General features: G+C 36.9%; 1 protein-coding gene across 4 annotated transcripts in view; it reads left to right on the forward strand.

The window, feature by feature from the left end:
• KIDINS220 (kinase D interacting substrate 220) overlaps positions 1–27,747 on the forward strand; it is a 71,823-nt gene that overhangs the window by 22,947 nt on the left and 21,129 nt on the right. For all 4 annotated transcript variants that reach the window (XM_041477866.1, XM_041477868.1, XM_041477865.1 and 1 more), the window contains exons 12-22: positions 710–887; positions 1,410–1,574; positions 2,942–3,121; positions 3,472–3,637; positions 4,512–4,663; positions 6,652–6,941; positions 10,696–10,836; positions 11,450–11,693; positions 11,861–11,949; positions 12,908–13,052; positions 14,561–14,723. In XM_041477866.1, the coding sequence (XP_041333800.1) occupies positions 710–887; positions 1,410–1,574; positions 2,942–3,121; positions 3,472–3,637; positions 4,512–4,663; positions 6,652–6,941; positions 10,696–10,836; positions 11,450–11,693; positions 11,861–11,949; positions 12,908–13,052; positions 14,561–14,723 (1,913 nt within the window). The remainder of the gene's footprint in view (positions 1–709; positions 888–1,409; positions 1,575–2,941; positions 3,122–3,471; positions 3,638–4,511; positions 4,664–6,651; positions 6,942–10,695; positions 10,837–11,449; positions 11,694–11,860; positions 11,950–12,907; positions 13,053–14,560; positions 14,724–27,747) is intronic.

Genomic DNA, 27,747 nt, shown 5'->3' on the forward strand with positions numbered 1-27,747 from the left:
GGTGCTCTTAATTACTTGAAAAAAAAAATCCAGGTGAGAAGTAAAACTTTCACAGATGAAACAGCTAATTCTTAGTACACTTGAAGAAGAGCATAGAAAATGGCTGTCATTTGTCACTAATGTTAGTTTTTGATTAATAGACATGAAACTAAAGGATGCCAAGGACAAATACAGCTGGTTATTGCTGTCTTCTTATGCATTACCTACTTTGACTGCAAACCTCTTAAATACAGGAACATTTATTTGGTGCTTTTTTAATCTCTTACTTAGGGCAAATAAGTGATTATATTGATTTGATGCAATAAGAAAGCTTTTACTGGGAAGTTTTTGGGGAAGTCTGAACAGACATTGAAACAATTCTAACAAGCACTATCTCTTGTTCCAAACAAGTCTCTGACTTGTAAATGCCTGTAGACATTTGTTTCTACACAGAGACTACAGTTTTCATTAAGATATTAATAAGCATTTAAGGAAGAAGGCAGTGTCTGAGGTTTAGCATTCTAAGAACTGCTTTTTCACATGTCTTCTCTGAAACATTTGTAATGCTTTTTCAAGGGCAGAAATGCTTACTGTAAGGCACTGATGCTTTTGAAAGTGCCCTAAGATTTATTTCAAGGAAATAATGCTTCTGAAACAGTGTTCAACATATAGTCTGTCTATTGTCTTAGGAATTCATGTTAGATATTACTAGCTTTTCACTTAATTGCAGAAAGGAGATACTCCACTTCACATTGCTATTCGTGGAAGAAGCCGTAAACTTGCTGAATTACTCTTAAGAAATCCAAAAGATGGTCGATTGCTTTATAGACCCAACAAGACAGGAGAAACCCCTTACAATATTGACTGTAGCCACCAGAAGAGTATTTTAACACAGATATTTGGTGCCAGTAAGTATAAATATTCTTTTTTTTTAATCACTCATATATTGACAATCCAGTTTATTCAATTATGTATTGAAAGACAACTACAGATCTTTTAATGTTGTAATGTTGCATCTAACAGGAAGGCTTAAAAATAATCAATTGGGAAAAAACCCCTTCACTCTAAAAGCCTGGCAGAGGTAAAATAACCTTTTATTTTGACTTTAGGTGTTAGATACTACGTGACTTCTGTTCATCACTTTGTTTTTATTTGGATCTTGCTTGTGTGGGAATTACTTTTTGACTTCCTGTGGTTTGGAGTCTTGAGTCTTGTAGTAGGCTTTAATAGTTGTGATAATTATGTATCATTTATGTGGATGATTTAAAATTCCTTTTGAACAGGAACAGTTGTGCAAAGAGCAACAGCTGTTATGGGGCAGGAGTATATATACAAATATGGATAAATGTGGCATGACTTTATGTGTGAAAATTGTCATACTGAAGAGCTTTCTTAGAGCAAAGTTGTGTAGCACAGTGTTTGTGTTGCAGGACACTTGTCTCCCACTGAATCTGACGGTGACATGCTGGGCTATGATCTGTACAGCAGCGCTTTGGCTGATATTCTGAGTGAACCAACCATGCAGCCACCCATCTGTGTAGGCTTGTATGCACAGTGGGGAAGTGGAAAGTCTTTCCTGCTTAAGAAACTGGAAGGTAAAAGCTCCATTTAGTCTTTTCAGTGCTTACAATCTATCTATGAAAAGCTTCACATTGGAGTTACTAGTTTTTGTGAGGGTTGTTGGTCCATGTAATGTTGTATCTGGTCTCTGTTTCTGTGATGAAAGGGTTTAAATTTTACTGTGGTCAGTTCATCCATAGATTGCTTTGTTAATTTATACAATGTCAAGACAGTCTTTAAATGCTTCTGTCTATTTTTCTGTGAGCTTCCTGCAGCAGTGAATCTACCCTTTAGGTACTGCAGAAAGTCTGACTGCCAAAATACGCCTTGCTGTACCTGTTTGTGTGTCAGATCAGGTTCAGACCTCTTGTGCTGCAGTATTTATTTATTGTCCATCCTATGTGTCTTTTTCTTTTTAATGCTTAAAAGCAATTATCAGGCTATTAATATTTTATTCTCTGTAGTGTATGTTCTTTACATCTAGTTTTCTTCTCCTTTCCTTTCCTTTCCAAAATAATTTCTTATTTTGAGTTTTTTGAACTTTCTGAAATGACAGAGGAAGGCAAATGCAGTATATTAAATGAATCAATGTTATTCCTGGTGGAAGTAGGCATCTTATTTAGTTTTAGCATTTTCTTATAAAGGGTGTTTTTCTGAGATGTTTCAGTATAATTCAAAATAGTTCTACCAATCTTGGTGTTTCTTACTTTCTGTGATTTCTCTATTAGCCAAAATGGTATCCCTGCATTCATTTTTTTCACCTCCTGTTCCATGTCATAAAAAAAAGCGTATATATTTTGACTGTGATATTTGTTGCTGATGAGCTGTTACATTTCTAAAGCACTTCCTCAGTGTTTTCTTTCTGTTCCTCATTCCTGTTTTTATTTTGGATTGTGTATCTATTATTTCTTATTCCATCGAACCAAAATAAGTTCCTTCAGGAATTCCTGTTTTTGTAAATAAGAATCGACAAACAGAAATAATACTGCAGCCTTCACATTGTACTCTTACGTCTGACTATTTGAGGAACACAGTCCATGTTTCAGTGATTGAGATTTTGGAGGTTGGATGGGGTTTTTTGACAAATATGGTGGATTTATTTTTCTCAGTCATAAAATATATTTTACACTTTTACAGGAGGATTGCATGACTTTTAATATGCTTTCAGAAGTAGAAAATCTGCAGCAAGGAATCTGAGTATTGTGTATTTAAGTATTTTCATTCTTGCATGGATGAAAACTTACATTTTTGTACTGATGTTTGAAGAAGAATTCAAGCGTAATTGTCTTTTTTGGATCAATAATTGGGATAAGTTATACAGTCTGCTGGAAAAGTTCTTTTCAGAAATGATCTGTTCTTTAGGGAATTCTTATGTTAACTGGTCTTTGTGGTTTTGTTTCAGATGAAATGAAGACTTTTGCAGGACAGCAGATTGAACCTCTGTTTCAGTTCTCCTGGCTTGTTGTATTCCTCACGCTCTTGCTGTGTGGAGGTTTGGGTTTACTGCTTGCTTTCACTGTGGACGCAAAGCTTGGAATAGCAGTGTCACTCAGCTTATTAGCTGTTCTCTACATTTTCTTTAGTAAGTCTTATATGGAATTCATGAAGGTTTCTATCTACTTTTGGGATTAAATATTGCTTTGTAGATATGCATTTGCCATTCAGAAAAAAATACTGAATGGTTTTGTAGATAATAAGACCCCTTTGGATCTTTTGCTTTGTGTGTAATTTGTGAGAGGGCATTCTTGAGAACAAAGAAGGATTTTGTTTATTAATTTCATTGTGTTACTCTTACCATTCTCATTTTTAGCCTAACTGCTAAAATTCATAACATTTTTACAGAACTCCATACTTTATCTGTTCAAACTTTATGATTCTTTCAGCTGTCAATGTTGACTAAATTAAAACCTTAACATCTTTTTAATATTTTAGCTGTAATTTACTTTGGTGGCCGGAGAGAAGGGGAGAGATGGAACTGGGCCTGGGTGTTAAGTACAAGGTTGGCAAGACATGTTGGATATTTAGAGCTGCTTCTCAAACTCATGTTTGTGAATCCACCAGAACTACCAGAGCAAACCACTAAAGCTTTACCTGTCAGGTTAGTTATTTCATGTATTTACTTTTGAATAAATCAGTCAGGCTCGCTCTGATACTTCTCAAAATGTGCGTATTAATGTGCATGTTTAGCTTCATATGAAAAGTTATTGAGATTCCTGTTAGAAAAACAGTAGCTCTAACTTTTCAGTGTAAAGAAGATTTTCTTGAGAACACTATATCTGCCAAAGTTGGTGAAAGTGCTTTTTAGAATTAGGGGGTTTGGCTGTTGCACTAATGAAAATTCATACCAGATAAAATAATAATTTATGTATGTTATGTATTTTCTATGTTTAATGCTTGTTCCACTGATTACTTCTGTTAAGGTTTGAGGGGTTTTTTTTTCCTCCCTGTAAGTAGAGCATCAGACTGTTCAAAGCTTCTAGTTTACCTGAAAACAAGAAAATTTGTGCTGTGTGTTTGAAAATTTAATTTACTTCTATTGCTTAAAGGCTTCTCTTTTAGCCTCATGGTGCTTTTATGTCATTTTGTGTTTCTATATATTTTTAATTCTCTATAAATATTTGAAAACAGATCAGAATGCAGTTTTGAAAATATTTGTCAATATTATGGTTTGACAGCGTAAAGATATTTTCATGTTTTTCTTGTCATCTGAGGTACTATTAGTGATGTGACAATTTTTATCTTTTCAAGTTTTAGAAATCAAGTTTTAGAATAGGAAGTGAGGCAAAGAAGAGTTTGATAAATGGGGAAGTAATTAAATTCCATATCGATTTAAAAAAAATTAAAGTGTTTTACATTTTGTATTATTTGAAAAAACTTTTAACTACAGAGATGCAGCAAGACTTTCGTCTTAGTTGCCATAAAATATTTGAAGTTTTCTGAAGTACACAAAATACGTGCTTTTTCTCTTCCAGATTTTTGTTTACAGACTACAATAGACTGTCCAGTGTAGGTGGAGAGACTTCACTGGCTGAGATGATTGCTACCCTCTCTGATGCATGTGAAAGGGAATTTGGTTTCCTAGCAACAAGGCTATTTCGAGTTTTCAAGACAGAAGATACACAAGGTTGTTTGTTTTTTTTTTTTTACCTGAATGACATTTCCAGTTATTCCATTTCAGTGCACTGTTACCAGGGCTTCTGTTTTTTGCCTTATAAACTCTTTTTAGAAATTGTTGTAGCCATGCAGAAAGTCATAGAGAAGAGGAAACTCTTTGTTTGGAAGAGAAAAAAATGCCCCATTTTATTTGCTAATTTTGATTTTATTAATATAATAAAGGAATATCTCCTGTGAAGTATAGTTTTCAGAAATGTCAGTGGAAATGTATATTTATATTACATCCTTTTAGATGCAGCATAGTTCCATAGCAATTAAGCCAACGTGTCTGAGTCTGGTAAAGGGAAATGTATGTTTTTGTGGATTGCTATGAGAGGTTTGTTTAGTTTATTAGATTTTAATTTAGAGCTTTTATGAGTGACCACTATGTATTCTTGGAAATAATAAATGTGTAGAACATGTTAGTCCAATCCTATAAATTGCTGTGATTAGTACTAGTAATATGGGATGAAATGTATCTACTTGATCCTACAAGCTTTTTCATTCTGTTTCATCTGTAGATTTCTAGAAAAAGAAATTCGCAGAGTAGAGTATGATATTTTGAAGAGGGAGTACTAGACCTTAACTTGCAATTAATCGAGGATTTATTTATACTTTAAGTTTAGTATGTGTCAGTTACTTCTCATTTCTTTTTGTCCACAAATAGAGGAAACTGTCACCTCTCACAAAGTGAAATGTTTAGACTCTTCTGTCCTGCAGAGGCTGGAAAAAACACACTATGTTCGCTATGTTCAGCTGTGTGCTGAACACAACTTACTCCTCATTGTTCTTTTTCAAATTCACAAAGTGTTCTTTATGAAAGAGATGCGTGGATTTTTTCACCCTTTTTTTCCATGTTAGGTTCTGCAGTTCCTCTCCTTAATCTCAGTGAAACAGTGATGCTGTAATTTCTCCTGAAGATATCTTTGGGAATGGCAGTGTAGTGCTGGCTTCTTGTGATTATTTGCAGTAATCATCTTCTCCCTTTCGTTTGTAATCTTACATTCACTTACATTCTTTGCTCTGTTGCCTTTCTGTGCTCTGTCTAAATATCTAATTGATTTTTTAATTTTATCTATTTGATGATTTTGCACATTCTCTCCTTTTCTTTAGTTGTTTACAGGTCCAGGGTCATAGGTTTATTACCTCTCGATGTTCACAGACATTCCTTAGAGGTTTATTTTTAGCCTTCTGTATCTTAATTTTTGTTATTTCTGTAAACTCGTAGACATGCCTCTTTCAATTGTCATGACATTGTTCATGATATTTAAGTGTCCTGCTAATCCAGTTCTGTTTCTTTTTAGTAAGAGGATACTTACATTTCTACTTCAGTCTAGAACTGAATCTAATTATATCTGAGTTGTTCCGCTTCATTTCTTGCTTCTCACTTCTGTCATTATGCATTTCTGTTGCTTTGTCCTGCAGCACAATTCTATGAGTCACTTATGTCAGCAATGTGAAAAACCTTTTCAGCTCATGCCTTGGTATAGAGAATAATGTGGGCCACATATAAACCTTGAGTATTCATTCTATTTAGCATATTAAAAATTAGGTTTTCTCCCTGCAGTTCAAATTCTGATATTATTATGTAAGTACCAGGTTCCAATTTAAAACTGAGTAGTTCCTGTACTGTTGTCCTACAATTTATTTACATAAATACACTTTACAAAGAGATGCCACAAAAGGGGTGATAGCACTGATACAAAATTGTCATTTCTATCCAGTGTGGATTTCTTGAAATGATGGAAATAAACTAAAGATTAAAGTAATATCTCTGCTTCATAATTTCCAAGAATTTTGGCAGATAATAGATTTTTTTTCTCCACTGGTTTGTGGCTAGGTGGTAACACTGCAGTAAGCTTTTGTGCCAGTTAGTGTTTTATGAGAAGTATGCAAATTAATAGATTTTTCATTCACCTGTCATTACATTGTACATTAACAGCAATACCTGTTTCCTAGGTAAAAAGAAATGGAAGAAAACTTGCTGCCTCCCATCCTTTGTGATTTTCCTGTTCATCTTGTCTTGCGTTGTTTCTGCAATCACCCTGTTGGCGATTTTTAATGTGGAGTCAGCCAACATGACAGTGAACGTTATTCTCATAACGGTGACCTGTATTGTTGGTTTGGCCTTTTTCTTGAATTGCCGCACGTGGTGGCAGGTGATGGACTCGGTTTTGAATTCTCAGAGAAAACGTCTCCACAGTGCTGCCTCCAAGCTTCACAAGCTGAAAAGCGAGGGCTTCATGAAGGTGAGCATTTGTATGAATTGGCCCTTAAAAGGAATGAAACAAACCTCCAAACATGGGGCATTATTAAATTGGGGCACCATTAATTTAATCAGGCCAAGTCTCACAACAGGAGAATGAGACTTGGTGGGATTTTACTGAATGGAACACTTCTGTGCCAGTGGTAATTGTGCTTAGTATATGAGATCTCTCTGCTTAATCATGATTGTTAAATTTGGGATTTCAGTTTCCTGACTTTATTTTTGCTGGGAAGAAAGCAACACTTGGAAAACAATTCTCAATTACCATTATTTCATAAAAGCTTACTTTAGGTGATAAGATGAGAAAGAATAACTTTGAGAATCTTCTAAAGGTGTGAAAACAAGCCTAACTTTGTCTGCAAGACCTCTTTGCTAAGAAAGGAATTCTAGCACTGAAAGAACATTCCAAAACACTCCACGTATTTAATGAGAAATGGTGGAAAATACTATTGTTTTGCTGGCCTGTATCTATAAACTGATAAATATACTCTCAGGCTGTCATCAAATAGTGCTATATGCTCCTCTTTGAAAGTAAATTGTAGCATTGTGATTGTTAACTTTGTAGATTACAGCCAATATATTGTATAAAAATCTGTTGTACAAATATTTTTCATACAGTCATAGAATAGTTTGAGTTGAAAGGGACCTTTTAAAGGTCAGCCAGTGCAACCTGACCTTGAATGTTTCCAAGGATGGGCATTCACAACTTCTCTGGGCAATCTGTACCAGTGTTTTACCATCTCATTTTAAACAAACTTCTTTCTTATATCTAACCTAAATTGACTGTCCTTCAGTTTTTAAAACCATTCCCCCTTGTCCTTTTGCAAAAGGCTTTGCTAAAAACTTTGTCGTTATGTTACTTACAGGCCTCTTTAGGTGCTGGAAAGCCACAATAAACATCTCCCCAGAATCTTATCTTCTTGAGACTGAATAATCCAAATTCTCTCAGCCTTTGATCACAGAAGAGGTGCTCCATCTCTCTAATCATCTTTGTGGCCTCACTCCAATACTTTTGTGGACTTGCTCCAATACATTGGTGTCATTCTTGTGCTGAGGAGTGCAGAGCTGGATGCAGGACTGCAGGTAGGGTCTCACTAGAGTGGAGCAGAGGGATCCCCTCCCTCACCTGCTGCCCACACTGCCTTTGATGCAGTCCAGGACACGTTTTGGCTTTCTGGGCTGCAGGGCCACATGGCTGGGCCATGTCTGGCCTCTCACCCACAGCATCCCCCAAGTCCTTCTTGGCAGAGCTCCTCTGCATCTCTTCATCCTTCAGACTTGATTGATACCAGGGATTCAGTACACAGGTGCAGGGCCTTGCACTTAGCCATGTTGAACCTCATGAACCCCCTTCTTGAGCTTGTCCAGGTCCCTCTGGATGGCATCCTGTCCCTTAGGTGTGTCAACTACACCACTTACCTTGGTGTCATCTGTGAATTTGCTGAGGATGCACTTGATCCCTTCATTCATGTCATTAATGCAGACATTAAATAACACTGGTCCCCGTGTGGGCCTCTGAGGGACAGCACTTGTCACTGATGTCCATTGGGATGCTGAGCCATTGACCCTTTATTATTTTTTGCATCTCTTGATAAGTTCAGCTCCAGCTATGCCTTGGCCTTCCTTACCGCAACCCATCACAACCAGGCTGTGTCCCTATACTCTTCCTAGCATACCTGTGCTTGCTTCCACTGCCTGTGCATTTACGTCTTGGTCTTTGTTGTGACCAACAGGTCTCTACTCAGTGCAACCAGCTTTTAGTCTTCCTTGCCAATTTTCTTGTACCTGGAGATTACAGGATTTTGTATTCCATGGAAAGCATCCTTAAAAGATCTGCCAGCTGTATTGTCCCTGTGGGCAGTTTTCCAGGGGGTCTGTTGACTATCTCTTTGAAGAGCTAAAAGTTTGCTTTCCTGAAATGTAGTGTGCTGACTTTACTCCTTACCTGACCCATATCCCTCGGGACTGCAAACTCCAGCAGTGTGCAGTGTGATCCAGCAGTGTGATCACTGCAGCCCAGGATGCAGCTCCAAGCTTGACATCCCCAATTAACTCACTTACATTAGTGACCATCAGGTCCAGTGTTGCTCCCCTTCTGGTAGGGCTTGTCTGTTACCTAGCTGAATTCCAGCAATCTCCTGGATTGCTGACAGCTCATGGGGCTACATTTCCAGGTGTCGGGGTCATCTGAGTTCCCTGGGAGGATGCAAGCCCATGAGCATGATGCTTCCTGTAGCTGGGACACAAAGCCGTTGTCAATAGGCTCCCCTTGATCAGGCCTGACACAAGCCCCAAGGTGTCATTTATTGGTCTGGTCTTCGCAAATTTTTATGCACTGACTCCGCCAGTTTGTGGCTGCTTCTCAGGGGCATCTTTTTGTGATCTCTCCATCTCTTGATGTAGAGGTCAACCTCTCCTCCCCTCCTTCCTCTCCTGTCCCGTTTGAACAGCCTGCAACCATCAATAGTTGTACTCCAGTCATAGGATTCGTGCACCAAGTTTCTGGAATGGCAGCTAGGTCACAGCTTTGTGGCAGCACGGTGGCTTCCAGCTCCTGCTGTTAGTTGCCCAGTCTGTGTGTACTGAGGTAGAAGCACCTCAGCTGGGCTGTCAGCTGTGTCACCTTCTTAGAGGAGCACCCTTTAATTCTTTTGAAGTATTTTGGTGGTGTTTCCCTTTTGGCTTTTGTTACCTCAGGAGCCTCTGTCTCATCTCTGTAAGACTTCCAAGTATGCTCCAGTGTGTCCAGCACATCTCAGATGAGGGCTCTCACTAGCCCTGCATCCCTCTAACCTTGGTGTGTCATACCAGTTTGTTGTGGGCAAGCCTGATATTATCCCTCTCCCTCTTGTTTAAAGCTGTGTCAATTAACCCTGCTGGCTCCTGGTCAAAGGCTCTCTTTGCCCTTTGAGAAAGGTGAATCCCTTCTGATGCCAGCATGCCTAGAGCCATGCTTTTGCAGCACAGAAGACCTGATTGTGTCTTGGTACTGTGCTTCTTGACAGTTGTTTGTTGAGTGGTATTTATCTGACATAACTTCAGCCTTTAGGAGTTAGATTCACCCTTTGCCATCAAAGGAGAGGAGCAGGTATTTCAGGAGAGTTGTTCATCTCATGTTTTATGTCATCTTATTGTGCACATTTTAATGAATCTACTGGTTAAAAGATCAGATTTTAATGTCTACTTGTTAACTGCTGAAGTTAGGAAAGGCAAATTCCACCTTTGTTTCTATGTTATGGTTGGTTGTTACATGTGTAACAATCTTGAAAAGCTTAAATCTTCAGACTGCATATCTTGAATAGCAATGACTGAGTATTAGAGTAATAGCATAATGTGCTTGGCTGGAAGGCAGACAAGAAATTTTGCTGTACATTTTATGCAAAGCTGTGTTTGAAGGCTAGCTGAAGCTACAAATGCTCTTTTATTTTCTTCTGAAGTAATGCTTTACTGTTCATAAATACTGTTTTCTTAAATAACATTGTAATGGATTTTAAATAAGAAGAGTTTGTTATATCAAAGTGGAATATATGTTTCTGCTGTACATTTTTGTTCATATAGGAAATTAATATTGGAAGTGACATTTTAGGACTTTTAGAGTATTTGTAAGTTTATTCTTGTAATCTTACAGAAGTGTTTTTGGGACAAATAGCAGTCTGCAACAGGAAATATATGTATTTTTATCCATTTTAGGTATTATAGGCATGTCCTTCTTTGGTTTTTTTTGTTTGTTTTTATAGGTTTTGAAATGTGAAGTAGAACTGATGGCCAAAATGGCTAAAACCATTGACAGCTTTACTCAGAATCAGACAAGGCTTGTTGTAATTATTGATGGGCTGGATGCTTGTGAACAGGACAAGGTTTTACAGATGCTTGATACTGTGAGTTGGATCATTTTATAAAGATAAACTCTGGATTATATGTATGGTCTCTTCCACAAATGAGCTCAGATACATTAGTTATTGTGTGTTTTCTGTAGAAAGAAAGCTATGTTGTGGTAATTAATATTTGTGTACATTGGCATAACTATAATGCTAAGAGTGATGGGTTTCAAAAGTTGAAAATTAAATTGCTTGTTAGCACTTTTGAAAAGGTTTGAAACAATCAAATATAAAGTATGGAAAATAATTATTCTGTTACACAAACTTAAAATGTTTGGAGAGTTTTTCATATTTTTACCATTAAAGTACTTTAGATGAAAAATACTTAAATGCTAAATATTTGTAGGGAACTGGAACATCACTGCATGATACGTCCTTGGTGATGACTTCCACTGTAAATTCTGCTGTTAAATTGTTGAGCTTATTTTTAGCCGTGGATAAGTTCCTAATGTTAGATATCTCATATAGAAGGAGCTGACATCTCCATACATCTCTTGGCCTCTCAGGTTTATTCCTTGAACAGAATGAATATAAACTGTTGAGCCAAATGGTCAAGTGATCTGCAGCTACAGTTAGCTGTTACTAACAGGATGTACTGTCTACTTTTTTACAGGTGCGAGTCTTGTTTTCAAAAGGCCCATTCATTGCGATTTTTGCAAGTGACCCACACATTATTATAAAGGCAATTAACCAGAATCTGAACAGTGTTCTACGGGACTCAAACATAAATGGCCATGATTACATGCGAAATATTGTTCATTTGCCCGTTTTTCTGAACAGCCGAGGGCTTAGTAATGCAAAAAAACTGATGGTAGCTTCAACAACCAATGGGGATATTCCTTATGCAGATAATGCAGGTAAGGTTCTGCAGGAGGGTGATATGAGCATTACAAAACCAATGATCCAAAATCTGTGTTTTGGAAGAAACTGTTTAAATAATTGACAGATCATTGGTATTATTTTCATAGGTCAGTCAAATGTATATGATTGGAGAAAATGCCGGCCTTTGTTTTCCTTTCCATAGGATTGCATGAAGAGGTTGACAGGAGAGTTTCTCAGAACAGTCTTGGAGACATGACCAAGCTTGGTAGCAAAACTGCTCTCAACAGGCGGGTGAGAAGGATTTTTAGACTAAATAGAGATACTGGTAAAACCTTTTTTTCTTTTCTGGTTTTTTTTTTTCTTTGACGTTTTCAATAATATCAACTTGGAAGACTTATCAGACCATTATTTTGAAATTCTTATAAATGATGCATGTAAGAAAAGTCCATTCTTACATCAGTAGACTGATGCTCTGTCAAAGAGGAAAAAGTTTGCTTGTTCACCAAAGTATTCCTTTCCACAAAAAATTAAATACAGCTCTCTGTGAATGCTGTGGTGATACAGCAGATCTGGTAGGAGCTATGGTCTGTGTGTATATTTTGGATTTTTTCTTGTGTAAGCCTGACATCAGCTTGTTGCAGGATGTTGCAATAGGAGACAGTAACTGAGTTTATCAAAACAGTATGAAGTACTAGACTTGTACTGCAATGTCTACCACATTCTTTTCCTGCTTTCTGTTCTTTCATATTTACATAAAATCACAAACTGGTTGAATAAAAGGTATCTAGGAAAAAAGCAACACAGAGTCTGAGGCTACTGAGGTTTGTGAGCTGCCATTGGTAGAGACTTCGGGAGCAGAGGAACCTGATGGTCACTTCAATTTTTACATGTAGTTAGTAAATGGATCATATTAACTCACTGGAGAGACAGTAGGAAGTGATGATGGAAATGCTGAAAGTAGTAATCTTTTTAGAAAATATTCTGCTACATCACTCTATTTTGACCTCTCAGAATTCATGTAGAATTAAAATATGTAACTCTTACCACTTCTTGGCTTCTATGTAAATAATGTTCAGCTTCTACACAGGTAAATCAGAATTAAATTCTTGTATGTTTGATATTATCTGGCAGTTTCACAGACTTACTCACAAAGACTCTAACTTGATTATCAAGTAAAACTGAAGTATTTGAAATACATAAAAGCTTTTGATACTAATCAGTATTGCTTGGGTTTTTGTTTCATTATCAGGATACTTACCGAAGGCGCCAGATGCAGAGGACCATTACCCGCCAAATGTCATTTGATTTGACCAAGCTGTTGGTTACAGAGGACTGGTTCAGTGATATCAGCCCTCAGACCATGAGGAGGTTGCTAAATATTGTCTCAGTGACTGGTAAGCATGACATGCTGGTGTGCAGTAAACAGGATTGAGTTTTTGAATAAATCAGTCCATGTGTTGCTTTTGAAAGTCATTCTGAAGTAAACTCTTCCAGAATGTAAGAAAACATTATTGACCATTCTACATGAAATTTGAAAGATACATACTATTTGTTGTTTCATTGACTTCATTTGGGAGACAAATTGTGCTAGTCTGCATTTTTAGGAAATTTTATATATTTTTTTTAAATAGTATAAGAAAATTACATTTTTCAATTTCATAATACTGTGTTGTGTACAAAGATTATAGATGACATGTGAAAAGGTAATCTGTGAGTGGAAAACCAAGTATATATCCTCTTTATATATATCCTCATATTTTTATATGAGTATTTGCAGTTCTTTTTCCCTAAATGATTTGTGTGAGGCTGATGAAAGCATTTTGTCACCCATTTTTCTTCAATAAAACACAGTCAAGATATTGGTATCTCTGAACATTAAAAACTGGAAATAATGTGGAAAGGGCTTACGGAGGTTTAATAAAAACATGTTTCGTGTAGTAAGTGAATGGGGAGTAATTATTTAGTGTCTTTCCTATTACAGACACTAGAAGGCACTGGGTAGCCCTACAGCTACCCAGAGCAAAGAAATTGAGTTACTTTTCACACTGTGTATAGTCAAGACCATAAATCTGCAACAGATCTCAAATTCTGGGCTAATGTTTTAAATAAGTATGCTGTCTCTTAGCTTGTTACTGCAACTTGTAGCATGTAACCTGTCTTGTTTTGGCAAATTACAGTGCAGTTATGAAAGTATAACAAAATCACAAAATGTTAGTTGTAAAATTAAACTTAAAAAATTGTATTGGTTACATGTAATTATAGATATTAATAAAGGACTTAAAGAAAATTTGCTGAAACTTCAAATGCCTAAATTGTAGCATTAACTTTTTAGAATAACCTTATTTGTAACCTTATTTGGTTTTTAGAATAACCTTATTTGTAATTTGTACCTTACCCTACTAACTTAAAACAGTCTTTTTTATAGCTTTGAATTTTACTATATTGCCTTTGAATTTTACTATATTGAAGTTGGCAGTTGTATACTTAACTTTTGACCACATTTCATATGCCAGTCCATAGAAAATCTGTCAAAGTATTAGCATGAAATTCTGTGTTTAGATGGAGAAATTAATGCTGTATGAAATTCTTCATTGAATTTGGTTGAAGGAAGTTAAGAATCACCAGTAACAGGATGATAGTAATTAGTGTTTAAACTGGGGCTGAAGTTGACAGTTTAGGAGTCTCATTATTTGTAAGGATTTTTATTAGACTGTAAAATTATATTTTTAGATGCAACTTGCAATGATTTTGGATTTACTGAGCTAAAAATATAATTTTCAAGAAGTTCACACATCAGATAATAACAAAGTAACATAGCTGTTACTTTGAGGGGAAAAAAAAGTGTCTTTCAAAAGGGATTAAAATCCTCAGTTTTCTTTTGTTCTTTCTTGTTCTTTTTTAGGTCGTTTATTGAGAGCTAATCAAATCACATTCAATTGGGACAGACTGGCAAGTTGGATCAATCTCACAGAGCAGTGGCCATATAGAACATCATGGCTCATCCTGCATCTTGAAGAGACTGAAGGTGTTCCAGATCACCTGACTTTAAAAACCATCTATGAGAGGTAGTCATTATTCTGGCAATGGTGTGCAATTTCAGTGATTAAAATAGTGATTGTTATTAATGATCACTAGAATAACATGGCTTTCAAACATTTATCAGGTTGTAATCTAAAATTCCCACAATCTCACCCTCTTTTGCTGACTTTTGAAAACTTCTAAGTGAGTTTCATTGCTATTTGATGCACCATGTATGAATGAGTGCTTTGTATTTAAACCAAAGAGAACTGTACAGGTATTCTTTCACAAGCAGCTAACTGCACTTTTGTCTCTTGATATCCTGTTCATCTTTACCTTGGCCAAGCTACAAGTTGGGTATTTTTTCCACTTCTTTGTTAATCTGAAATAAGCTTGGCAGAAACTGGTTTTACTGATAAAAATCTCTGAAGGTTTTGTGCTTAGCAGGTGTACTATGGCAATGCCATGTGCTGCAGTTAGGGATGTGAAAAAGAAGCATGACTTTCTCCATTTCTGCTACAAGTTGCTGTCCAACAATGTCTAGGTATTGCTACTGAGAACAAATTGCCCTGTGTTGCCAGTGAACATCTCTCTCCAGAACCCTCTGCTTGTGAGAAAGGTCCAAATCCTGATGGCAGTGTGAGGGATGGAAGAGAGAGATGTGAGTGAGAGTGGGGCCTATAGAAGAAAAGCAGAATCTGAGAGTCAGAGTCAGGGAGAAGAAAGAAAGGTTTGACTTGAATAGGATATAATTGAGATCAGATGAAAAGAAGAGAAGACTGTGACTGATTGAACAAGTTACCAGGAAATCTGGAGATTTTGCAGGGTCCAGGGGAATGAACTCGGAGAGAAAATACTGGAAGTGTGCTCTGCAGTGAAAGTCAAGGAATAAGAGATGAACTGTGTGAGGGTCTGGGATGGGCTGAGAATGTTTGAAGTGTTGGAAATGGAATTAGGATTGTTTGAGAAAGATTGAATGAGTTGTATTAGTAAAGAAAAGTTGAAGTGGAGTTAGGATCTGAACACAGAAATCTCAGAAGGTAGAGGGAGAAGGGTAGATTGGGGATGATGAGGTTGAGGATTGAAGACAAATTAAGAGGGCAAGTAGTAGACTGAAGCAGTTGACTGGCTTCAACTGGAAGATGGTTTTAGAAATACCAGACTTCACAGGTAAATTGAGTGCATGATTAGAAAACACTCTCCTCTAGAGTATGGACCCAGTTTTGGGGTTTTGCATTTCCTCTGTGAGTATAATGTACCTGTGAAATCAAAGGTAAAAGCACAGGGAACCAATCTTTCCATTGTGCTTTCACACAACTAGTGTCACAAATGTTCATGTGATCAGCTAAGTACAGTAATTTAGAATCATCAGGAATTCCCTTTCCTGTCATGCTTTTCCTTCAAACTTCTCTTTATTTAGATTTCTGTATAGCATGTTTCACAATTTTATATTTTAAGTATTTACCCAACAAACTCATTACAGTTTTCTGATTATTGGAATCCAGAGTAATAAGTCACTTTGGGATGATTGACATACAAAGCTGTCTTCAAGACATAACAATGTTTGTCTTCTGATAAACCAGAGGACGTATTAGAGACCTGATTTATTTTCATAAATGGGTGCCAGTACTTCCAGTATTCATGGATGTTAAATCGTAGTAAACTAACATAAACAAAATAAAAGGACATTCACAAGCTGATGTGAATAAGTTACTTGGGTTCTGGATTGTTTGTTGTTAGAACAAACACTTGAGCTGTTGATGCTTAGTGCCAGCTGGTGCGTGTCATGGTTTATTGTTAAGGTGTGGAGGAGATTCATGACTGCTGCTATGTTGTACCTCTTGCTGTGCAGGTTGTTTGGGAGTGATACAGCCACTTGAGTAATCTGCTAGTTCATAACTGACAATTACAAGTGTATAGGTAATTTTTTAGGGTTTAAAACCAGAGTATATAATGGGAAGAAACAGTGAAGAACCCTGTGCAATGTATTGGAAAAGGGTGATAATCATATTTTAAGGAAAGCTGTTTGTATTCTACCTGCAAAACCAGTAAAACAAGGAAAAGGAAAACAAGACCAATAATCAGGATTTTCTCTTGAGCAAAAAAATAGCAACAGGATTATTTGATATGAAAATGATAAAGCTAAAAAACTTAGTTTCTTTATCTTCTTAACAATTAAAAAAAAGTTCTCTAACAATAATGTTGCTGCGTGCTCAGGAAGAGAATTGATGTCTCTCAGCCCCTTTTGTTGAACCTGTGTAAGGAACTAAATATATAACTTCCTGAAGTAGTGACAAAGCTGAGGTCCCATCTGTCTGGTGATTTGAGTGATCATCTTTATCATATGCTGAATGTGAAAAGGTCTGTGAACTCTTCTCTGGGATTATATAGAGCTCTAAAAATTCTGTTTTATCCAAAGTAATCCTTTCTGTGTCATTGCTATTCTTTTTATCTGCAACTGTTTAAAGTAACTTGACTCATATAACTGTTTCACTATCATTTCAAAGTCAGTTCCTCTTCTATGACTTCAATTTCAGTTTTCTAAGTTTTATTAGTGTATAGAGCAGCTTTCCCATTTGGAGTCTCATAAATAGGTACCAGATTTTGATAACTTGTTCCTGTACTGACTTTGTTACTTGTTCTTTGCTTTTTATTCTTCAAGGTTTTTTAAAAAATATCTCGATATTTTAGATCAGAATAAAGAATATAGTTTTCCTAGTATTGAATAGTTTTTGTCAAACTACTTTTATTGTGACACTGCAGTTTTAGGGTTGCTGCTTGGACATCTCATCACTGAAAGGAATCTTGTAGGTTCTATGTTAAATATAAGAGTTTCACACTGGATCACTTTCTCTCTGTAAAGAGTCCTTTGATATTACAGCTGCTTTTCTAAATTTTAAAATATCAAGTGTTAAAAAGCTTTTGAATCGCCAGAATTCCCTTGCAGTGAGAACTCTCCATTGCCTTCTCCTCGGCTGCAGACGGGGTGGAGCAGAGGGTGACCGCGCTGGACTGACCAGTTACAGCTCCCTTCAGGGAGGAGCTACTCTAGATGATCGGTGTGTGCGCTGAGGGTGCAACGGGGGCAGTTCACCCCTTGCTGCCCTACAGCCGTGTCCCCGAGGCGGGCTGTCCCCAGCCGTGTCCCCAGGGCGGGCTGTCCCCAGCCGTGTCCCCCGGGCGGGCTGTCCCCAGCCGTGTCCCCAGGGCGAGCTGTCCCCAGCCGTGTCCCCGAGGTGGGCTGTACCCAGCCGTGTCCCCAGGGCGGGCTGTCCCCAGCCGTGTCCCCGAGGTGGGCTGTCCCCAGCCGTGTCCCCAGGGCGGGCTGTCCCCAGCCGTGTCCCCAGGGCGGGCTGTCCCCAGCTGTCCCCGGCAGCGCTGTGCCGCAGGGACTGTGCAGCGCGGCGCGGTGCCGGCAGGTGGCGCTGCCGGCTCGGCACAGCCGCGGGGAGCGCTGGCGCCAGAGCTTTGGCTCCCGGTGTTTCCAGGAGAAAGCGATACTTTCACAACATGCAAAACATACGGGAAAACGAAAAGAATCGGGTAGTCAAGCGCTAAGAAGCAAAAGAATAAATATAGTCTTTAGTTAATTCTCCTCTGTGCAGGCACAATGATATATGATTTCCATGATTATATGCTATTTTGCCTCCATGAGATTCCCATCTTGTAATGTCCGGGATTTAGTTTTGCAAACTGTAGTAAAGGAGAGGGCCATTTTCTGTCACATTGCAGTGCTATCTTTTGGAGTTGAATGCAGTAACTCTGGAAAAAAATGGATACCTCAATTTGGTAACTAAATAAGTATACCTGTATCTCTGTGCTTTGATTTGTCTTTAAAAATAAAGCTAACTAATATATTCTTGTTATGAAGGCTTGTTGGGGAAAGTAAATTTGTCTTTTTCTGTAGATACTGTGAAGAATATCAAAGACTAAATTGATGAGTATGAAACTAGGTCTGTCTGAAACTAGGAGAAGTGTATCTTTCCTGTTTCATACTATGCAGAGATGAAAAACCTACTGAATATTATATTAGGAACTTTATTCCAGGGTCTATAACAAAAAACCCAACACACAAACAGAAAAACTACCCTCATAAAAAAACCCACCAAAACCAAAAGAACATAGACTCCCCCTCCAAAACAACAACCAAAACCAACAACAATGACAACAACAACAAACCAACAACAACAACAAAAACAAACTATAAAACCAATTAGAAAATCACCAACCAAAAAAAACCCAACCCAAAACAGAAACCCCCCCTCCCCCCACAACCCTCTAAAGAAAATTAGGTTTCAATTTGTGACACAGGCACACCTCTACGAGGACCTTTATGAGCTGGAGTCACTCAACATCTCTTATAGTAACAGGTAGATGTTCTCAGTCTTTTTTAGAGAGGAAGAAACACATGTTTTGTCACTGTGACAAATTTTGTAAAGAAAATGCTAAATCTCCTTTGTTGGCTTTCAGTTTATATGCTTGAGAAAAATGTCTTTACTCTTTTTACTTCCTTAAACTGACCTGCTGTATCATCTCACTTCTATCTTCTCATTTCAGCCTCTCTCTACTTGTCTGGTTGGTCTTGCTTTCCACCCGGTATATTTATTATTAGTAGTATTTACTCCTTCCAGTAATGTGTTGCCTTTTCTCATCGTCAGGATTTTCATGTAGTCTCTCTCCTTACCAGGTTAAGCTCTTAATTCTGATTTTGTTGCTTCTTCCCCTTTTGTGTTTAGGTCCTTCAGTGGTCAAACTCACTGTTATCATTACCCATCTCTCCGTCCTGGTCTAATTTAATTATCTTTACCATTTTGTTTATAGCTATGACATTGAGTTAATATTCCTCTACATTTATGTTGTGCTGCATTCTGTTTTATGTTACTGTAAAGAGTCAATTTTCTGTAATACCAAAGTGGTTTGCAGAAGTTGCAAAAGGCAAATTTTTAGAGCTCTGAAGTGGAATAAAATATGTGGGCTTTCTGCAAATAAATTTCTAAGAGAATTAAGTTGTCAGATTAAAGTAAGTTTCTGTTGAATGTTTACAACTGAGACTTCTCAGACTTGTAAATTAGCCAGCTATGGGAATGTGCTCTCTTGTGAAGGCAAGTAAAGCATCCATGACACCAGAATAAATGACAGTGCCAGATCTAAATAACTGAAGCCCTTAAAAAGCCAAGTAAAGGACAAAAAACATGTGGCTTGAGCATGTTTGCAGCAGGAAGATAGAATGACGTTCAGCACAAAGTACAGCAGCAAAGGCTACTTTAATTCTTAGATATATGTGTCTAAATTAATTGTAGCCAGTGCTGGGACAGGATGTGTGACAAGTTTCAGGAACCTTCTGGTGCTGGTGAGCAAGATGTGTTGTTCAGGCAGGCAATGATGGCCACTGTAGAAAAGTTCCAGTTGGCCTTTGGAAAGAAAATGGCTGGGAATGCACTGTAGGCTACCAGAGCAATTTAATGATCTACCTGTTACAGGGTCCTTTGGAAAGAAGAAAGTTCGTATGAAGTTGATGACAATCCGTGAGAATTTCCTTATGGTCATGCTCAGATACCAGACATTCACCCAGGCATTAGGTAGATGTGTGGTAAATATTGTCCTCTCTCTTCTGGGGTTGGATCTAGGTTCTGTATCTTTCTGAATATAATTCTAGCCATTACCAGCTGAAACTGTTAGAAGTGTAATGCTGGTGTGTCTGAGGAGGTAGTCCTAAGAGAGACAATGAGATCAGTGCTTAAAGATGCTGGGGAGGGGGGGTGCTTGTCCCCCATGACTAAATATACAATTTATTTAATGCTGCTGAATTCAGGTGTTCACACAACCTTCTATTCAGGTGCTTCCTGCTGGCTGCTTTGAATGCTAAACTGCTTTTTGGGCTTGATGTCATGAGGGACAGTCCTACCTGTCATTCTTTGCCCAAACTTTGATCAAACTGGGGTGTTAAGACAGGGGCTTTGAGCAAAGTGGAATATTAAGACAGAACTTTCTGATTTTTTATGAGGATATTTGCAAATAGCTGATGGTCCCTAAATTCTGCGACTATTTTTATATATTTATTAAAAATATTAGAACAGAAGAGCTTGGCTCAGGATAGAAGAAACTCATGAGCCATCTGTTCAGATTACGATCTCCACCCTTCCTTAATCTCCTTGAAAATACGCTTTTTGGGAAGCTGAGGGAAACTATGGAAATCAAGAACTCTTTGATTCTGAAAAAAGAGATTTCTCAGGACAAGAAAATGGTTATACTTTCCTCAGAGTTGTAGGTAACCATTATTTAGAACTTAGCAACGTGTAATTCATCCATCACTTGGGCTTAATTTAACCTCTGTGATAAAGTCTTCGTGCACATATGTGTGCATGCCTACCTATGATGGATGGCAAATTGGATGGCAATGCGACGTGCCGAGGCAGGACACACCAAATTTAGAAGAATAGCATAACAGCTTTCTTTAATTCAGCATCTTTTTCTTTTTCTTTTTCTTTTTCTTTTTCTTTTTCTTTTTCTTTTTCTTTTTCTTTTTCTTTTTCTTTTTCTTTTTCTTTGTTAGGGGAAGGGGGGTGGTTTGGAGGGGTGAGGGGAACCAAAGGATCTAAGCGAGCCATAGCTCATTTATTACTTTAATTTTAATGCTTTTGCAGCTCTTACAGCATTCCAAGGGATGAATTGTGGAATATATATGCTTTGTCTAATTTATCAGAAGGAATTGTTGTTTCTTAATTTTTTCAGTTCCAGTCCAGTTTCAGCACTGGTATATGATTTTGCTTGGGTTTTTTTCCAGTCTTTACTGAAGTTACCCCTTCTTGAAATCAACCACAGAACAGTTTTTCTTTTATTTTTTTCCTTTTTTTCTTGAAATTAAACTGGTAGAGACGAATTTATTTATAAGTGAAACCACAGTTCATTACTATAGATTTGGAGTGCTATAACATGGTTTTACTGGTGACATGTTTTCCTGATAGATTCAGATCTCTTGTGTAATACACCCATGGTAATCAAATTAAAAAATCACTTAGATTAAAACATTTTTCTGTTTCATGTACGGTGGAATATTTCTCCTTGGTTGTTTACTACTTCAATTTAAGAAAGTATATTTATAGCATACTAAAAATATCACCAAGATATAAATGATATGAAATTATTTTATTAAAGAATTTGATTTCATACAAAAATAGTATTCTGTAGCACTAGTAGTAAAATTTATTTTTCTCCATATAAAGGCTCATTTATTTTTATAGCAATTTGATGACACATCTGCTTGCTTTATTCAGCTGAAAAGAAAATGTTGGTTCTTGGTGTTTTGTAAAATTGCTTTGTTAAATTATTTTCAAAATCGTTCAACTTTTAACAAATGACATTTGATACTAACATTGGAAAGCAATTTCAGCTAATTAAGTAGATCCTTCTATAAACCATTGGAACATTAAGATGACAAACTGTTCATTCAGGATTATTTTAATTGGTACAATTATTGTAATTTTGTTGCAATTATGTGTTGAGCTAAAAGCTTTTGTTTAAATCATTTGAGGTTTTTTTGTTAATATACATAAGTGAGAAGAAAAGAAGTAAAATAAAAACTGAAGATAAGCATTATCTGTTTACTTTTTCATTACAGTGCTTTAGACAAATATCTATTGAATTATTCTTTTAGAAAAATATGTTACATGCTTTCAGCAATTCTGTAGAAATTTTAAACGTTAAAATTGAGCAAGATCATTGAAATGTAACTTTTCTGGAAGGTTATTATGTTAATTCCAGTTTTGACACTGTTTAAATACCTTTTAAAAAAAAGGGTGAAATGAACTTCTGAGGGATTTGTGAGTTGCTTAATGCCTATTGATGTATTAATTTAAGAAGTGTAGCTATTTAGTGATTATAGAAATTAAAAATGAAAACGCTGTGGAAGGTGCCACATTCATCACTCTGATGATAATGTTCTCTGCAATCATCTTTGCCCAGGCCAGGTTTAAATAAATCACTTCCTTTAAGTAGACAATTTAGTATTGTAGACCTCACAGTGAGGCATTACTTCTAAAATATTTAACCTGCTTTTTGTTTTTCTGCCTCCTTTTATTGCCTCTTACTTAAAATGCAGGGCACATAAAGTTATTATGTTCCTTACTGTGCTAATAGTGTGGTCTCAATGTTAAAAGGCAATGTACCAGTTGAGTAGTAGGTGGTTGATGCCCACCTTTTTTCAAATTCTTTTGCCTTTTGTAATTCAAATAGCACTGCAAAGCTGTGAATGAATCCGGGCATTTGTAACTGCTTTAACACTTTATTTTAATCATAAAGTATGCCAGAGAGTTGTTTAAAGAACAGAACTTTTTAATATGGCTCAGTGACAGTGTGTGATTCTGGGTGTGGGAGATTAGTTTAATAAATACCAATCTTTTAAGCATCAGAATGGGTTTTTTCTTTCTGAAATGATCAAAAGCAGGAACACTTCAGGAGGAGAGGTGGAGAGGTGGTTTATCTGCTGGTACTTGAATTGAATAGAGTAAGTTTTGCAAATCAAGCTTTCCTGAATACCTATGGTAATAGGAGTTTTTAAATAGCTAATGCATCTGTTCAGTGAAGTCTCTTCTGCTTAATATGCACTGAGGGGACTCGAATTTTTGTCTACATAGATATATCAAACTATAGCTTTCTCTTTTTTTGGTCTTTATAAAGATAAAGCATTTGTTCCCTTATGTTATATTATTGAGTGTGTGATGACTTTTTATTCCTGTCTTTATATAAATGGGCATATATATATATATATATATAAACGAATGTTCTTTTTCAGTGTCCAAGTGACCTGTTGCAATTTTCAGTTTGAGAGAATATTTGTAGCACAGTTGCTGATATGTTGAAAGTACTGCAAAGTTCCTGGAGCAGTTTGTGTGAGAGCCTTTAACACTGTCAATATATAGACCAGACATGAGAAGAGTGGGATAAGTAACTTCAGTGCAAAGCACAGGATTTGATTATTAGGTATTAGAGATCAGACGTCTAATTAGCGGACTGTTAAGCATCACAATTTCATATTGCATTCCATAGCAGCCAAGATTTTCTACTTTTGTGTTTCTCAGTATCAAACCTGTAGAAATTTTTTTCTCATTTTTAATGACAAATTATTTCATTATTTTAAGCAACATTTTTGACTTGTACTATCTTGAGAGGAAAAAATTAAAAAGCCCATGATAGATAAAACATGACATGCCTTCATGCTCATGCCTTCTGTTGCTCTATTATTTAATAGCAATTAATTGAGTCATTTGCTTTTTATGGAGTGAGAAAGTTAAATTACTCTTGTCCATACAGTTGCTTACTCCTGTAAAACACTTGAGGAAAAAAAATTAGGTGTGCAAAGATCAATTTGAAGCATTTTTTTGTTTTCACCTTCAGGGAGAGGGGTTTGGAAAGAGCAGAGAGAACAGCCCTTCAGGGCATGAGGGCTTGTAAAGAAGTCAACCTTCCATCAGTGTGGGAACAGCAGGGTTCTGCTCCATGAGAGAGGGTGAGCTGGGAGCTGAGGAGAGCTGCAAGGCAGGCACGGCACTGTGAGCAAGGGGAGCAATTCCTCAGTAGCCAAACAGGAAAAGCAGAGTCAGAGACGGTAACCAGGGACAGCCAGCAGCCCCGTGGTGTGTAGCCACAGGGCACAGCTCAAGGGAAGTTAAGCCAGTGGTCAAGGTCAAGACCAAATGTGCATAGATGTATCTTGGAGGAGGACCAAGGGCAAAGGTCTGAGCTTAAAAGCTGTTCTTAGCTCAGGCAGGAGAGCCCTGCAGCGAGGCTCCTCACAGCTCTTGTCAGCACAGCCTGGTTGTGCAGCTGCACTGGGTCAGAGCCAGTCTTGAGCAACTGCCCCAAAAGCCCTGGCTGGGGGAAGAGGTGGGTAAATCCTGTTGGCATATTCCAGGGCCTGACATAACCAGTGGCACAGGCAATGTGGACACCTTCAGTGCGGATGAAGGTGGTTGATTTTGGCTGTTGCCGTTTTGCCACCTCCTGGCAGGGTAGTGAAGGAGATGGTCAGTAGGTGCAACAGCTTAGCACCTTCCTCTGAGCTGTGCTGACAACATTCAGTGCTGGACACACTGTCAGACCATGGTTGGTTATTTTCTAAGTCAGTCATGGAAGTACAAGGTGAACGTAACTAGAACAAATTTGAATCTAATTTACAGAATGAAAGACAAGATGATGTGCCTCTGTGTACTTGTACTAAATTGTCTATATTTGAGGAAAAAGCCAGGAATAATTAATCATTGTTGCAATGTAACTTACTCCAGAATGAAAGAAGTTTTTAATTTCAGCTGCTCATGGAAAAGCGATGTGAAGAGTAATGGAATTAATTTTTAAGGTTTGCTTCAATCAATGAAATGTTTTGTTTTAGCTTCATTCCTTCTAAATTCAAGTAGTTTCTCCTGGAAACAGACGGTCCGTAACACTGACACTTTCTGATGTTTCTGATTTAGAAAGTAATTATTTTGCCTCAGGAATCTTGCCCCAAAATGAAAAAAGTGTGTTCACAGTGCTTTATTTTTAGATCTGCATGCTTGTATTTTAGAAAAAGTAACTTCTAAAGTGCTTTAAGTGCTAACCTTTTATTTTTTTATCTGAGAAGCGCAGGCACGTATGGTTTTTGTGGCTCTTTGCCAAAAGATTATCATTTACATAAATATTTCTTTCAAAGGCGTAGTTTAAGACATTGAGCTCAGGAGGTTAGAATAGAGACTTCAATCTGCACACCAGCAGTGGGCTATTGGCTTCTGAACAGTAGCTTTGTTCATCGTATTTGGAACACTGTTCGCATTCAGACTTAAGTAGAGCTGGCATTAAAAATCAGCTAATTTGTTTCATGTGATTCATCAGCTGTGTGTTTTATTTAAATCTATGTCACATTCTCTTTTGGCTTTTTATTTTGAAGATTGAAGTGTTGAAGTAGGCCACTCTTTAACTCTTCAGTTTCTGACTTGAAAAGTGACTTAATTTTTACTTTTCCAGTGTTAAACTCCTGTATGTATATAAAAAATATATAGAACTAAAGAGTGCATTAAGGATCTTGGTTTTTTTCACAATCTGATCTTTGATTTAAAACACACACATTTACAGTCAGTTTAGTTGTAGTTTTATATAAGGCTAAATAGAATAACATAAGGTAGTAGCTAAATATTAGTGTAAAATATGCATTTCTCAGATTCAGTAGAGTATACTAGTTTTACTTTGATATTGCCAGTGTTCTTATTTTTTTTCTTTTGGCCTTTCACTCCTTGAGGTTAGGACTACTTTCAGCTTCTACTAAATTTCTTTAAACTCTGCCAGAGAATGAACAGTTCCCATTATTTGAAATTGTAACCTTTGAGTGTCTTCTCACAGAAGCACCACCTTTTATTCTCTTAAGGCTGGAGTCTCTGAAGCCTTACATACATTGAGCTTCCCTAAAGTGGATAATCCAGCTGCCATCTGGACAATGTCTCATAGCTATTTGTTCTGCAAAAACTTTGTTAGAATAGGCTACGCTTGCTTTTATGCTTTATATTTGTTCCATTTTTCCTGTACTATAAAGTAACATCTCACTGTGAATGAAGTTATTCACAGACACTGTTTATGACAGCATGGTATGGCAGTATTCTCCATCTGTGAGGTACATGGTCCGTTTTTTTCTGGTAAAATTTATAGGAATTTGTTAATTCTACTCTTAGTGTATGGCTAGAATGTCGTAAAAGATCAGATTGAAAGATTAACACAGCTGAAATACATTTTTAATGCAATGGAGTTTCACTTCAAGCATGTAGCATTGATTCTCAATTATTTTATTTTTCTTAACATTAAACGCTAAGTATTCTGTGTAAATCTGCCACTTTTGTCTCTGGAATAATCCCATGGTGCATAAAATTGTACTTTCTGTGGAGGATTTAAAAATAAAGATAAAAAAAAGATTGTTGCTTTTAAAAAGCAGACAAATTGTGAAATAGGGTAAGATTGTTCAGCTAATGGTAGACTTAGTTCATTAGCTCTATTAAAAATACAATTCAATTACAACCAGTTGGGGGTTTCTTTTAAGTGTTTTTTTTTTTTCTTTTCAAAGACACAATGTGATTGTGAATTTATTTAATGTAAGAGATTCCTGGTGTACTGATGATTTACTTAGTGTGCATGAGTCTGCTGCCTCCCTTTCCATCCGTGCATCAGTATACTCATTTCCTCCATGACAGCACTGGTAGTTGCCTTAGCTCTTCTAATTGTCCAGTAGTCGGAGAAAATACACTTTCTTTGTTCTGTGCTACCTTCTTCTTTTAAGCAAGTTACAGAAGTTCACAGAGCAGCCAACACATCTATGCTATTCCCTTTTATCATGGAGTTGTAGTCTTAACATGTCTTTGAAAAGACCTATTAAAAATCATAATTAATTTTTTATATTTATGTGAAGCATTTTTGGTTTTTTCTCCTCATATTTTTTTTCTATTTTTACTTTATGTACAGTGTGGTTACTTCACTGGTATCCATATAGAGTGGTGTCACAGTCACTTTATAGCCATTACTGTAGCTGTGCTCACTATTCTCAGTGCATTCTTTCACTGTTTACATATTTATGTGAGTACTTTTTCATTTTAGTAATCTTTAATTTAGATTATCATTTCTCATTTGGTATGTGATACCAGTACTATGAGATGAAACATCAAGTAAGATAGGTCCAACAGTGTCAGCCTCCATCACTTGCTTGGTAGGACCTTTTTATAAACTTCCACAAGACTAACATTTAATCCTACTTGTTCCTTTCTGAAACTCCCCTTTATACCACTGCTCACAAAACCCCCACTGTTGCTTGACAATAGTCATAATGCATGAACAGTCCCTTACACTGATCATGTCTCATGGTTTTGTTGTTTTCATTTGTTTGTGGCTTTTTCTTAGAAGGTGAATTGCTTGAAAGCAAGTGGTTGTTTTCCCACTTTTTACAATGAATGCACAGTTAGATTTTGATCAACTTCTAAGATGCCTGTTCCTGTTACAAAAAGTTAGTTTCAGAATGAGATTGTTTTTCCCATGGAATTTCTGAATTGGGTATAGGAATTTGAA

Source organism: Pyrgilauda ruficollis, unplaced genomic scaffold (assembly GCF_017590135.1).
Source record: "Pyrgilauda ruficollis isolate IOZ18807 unplaced genomic scaffold, ASM1759013v1 scaffold42, whole genome shotgun sequence".
NCBI lineage: Eukaryota > Metazoa > Chordata > Aves > Passeriformes > Passeridae > Pyrgilauda > Pyrgilauda ruficollis.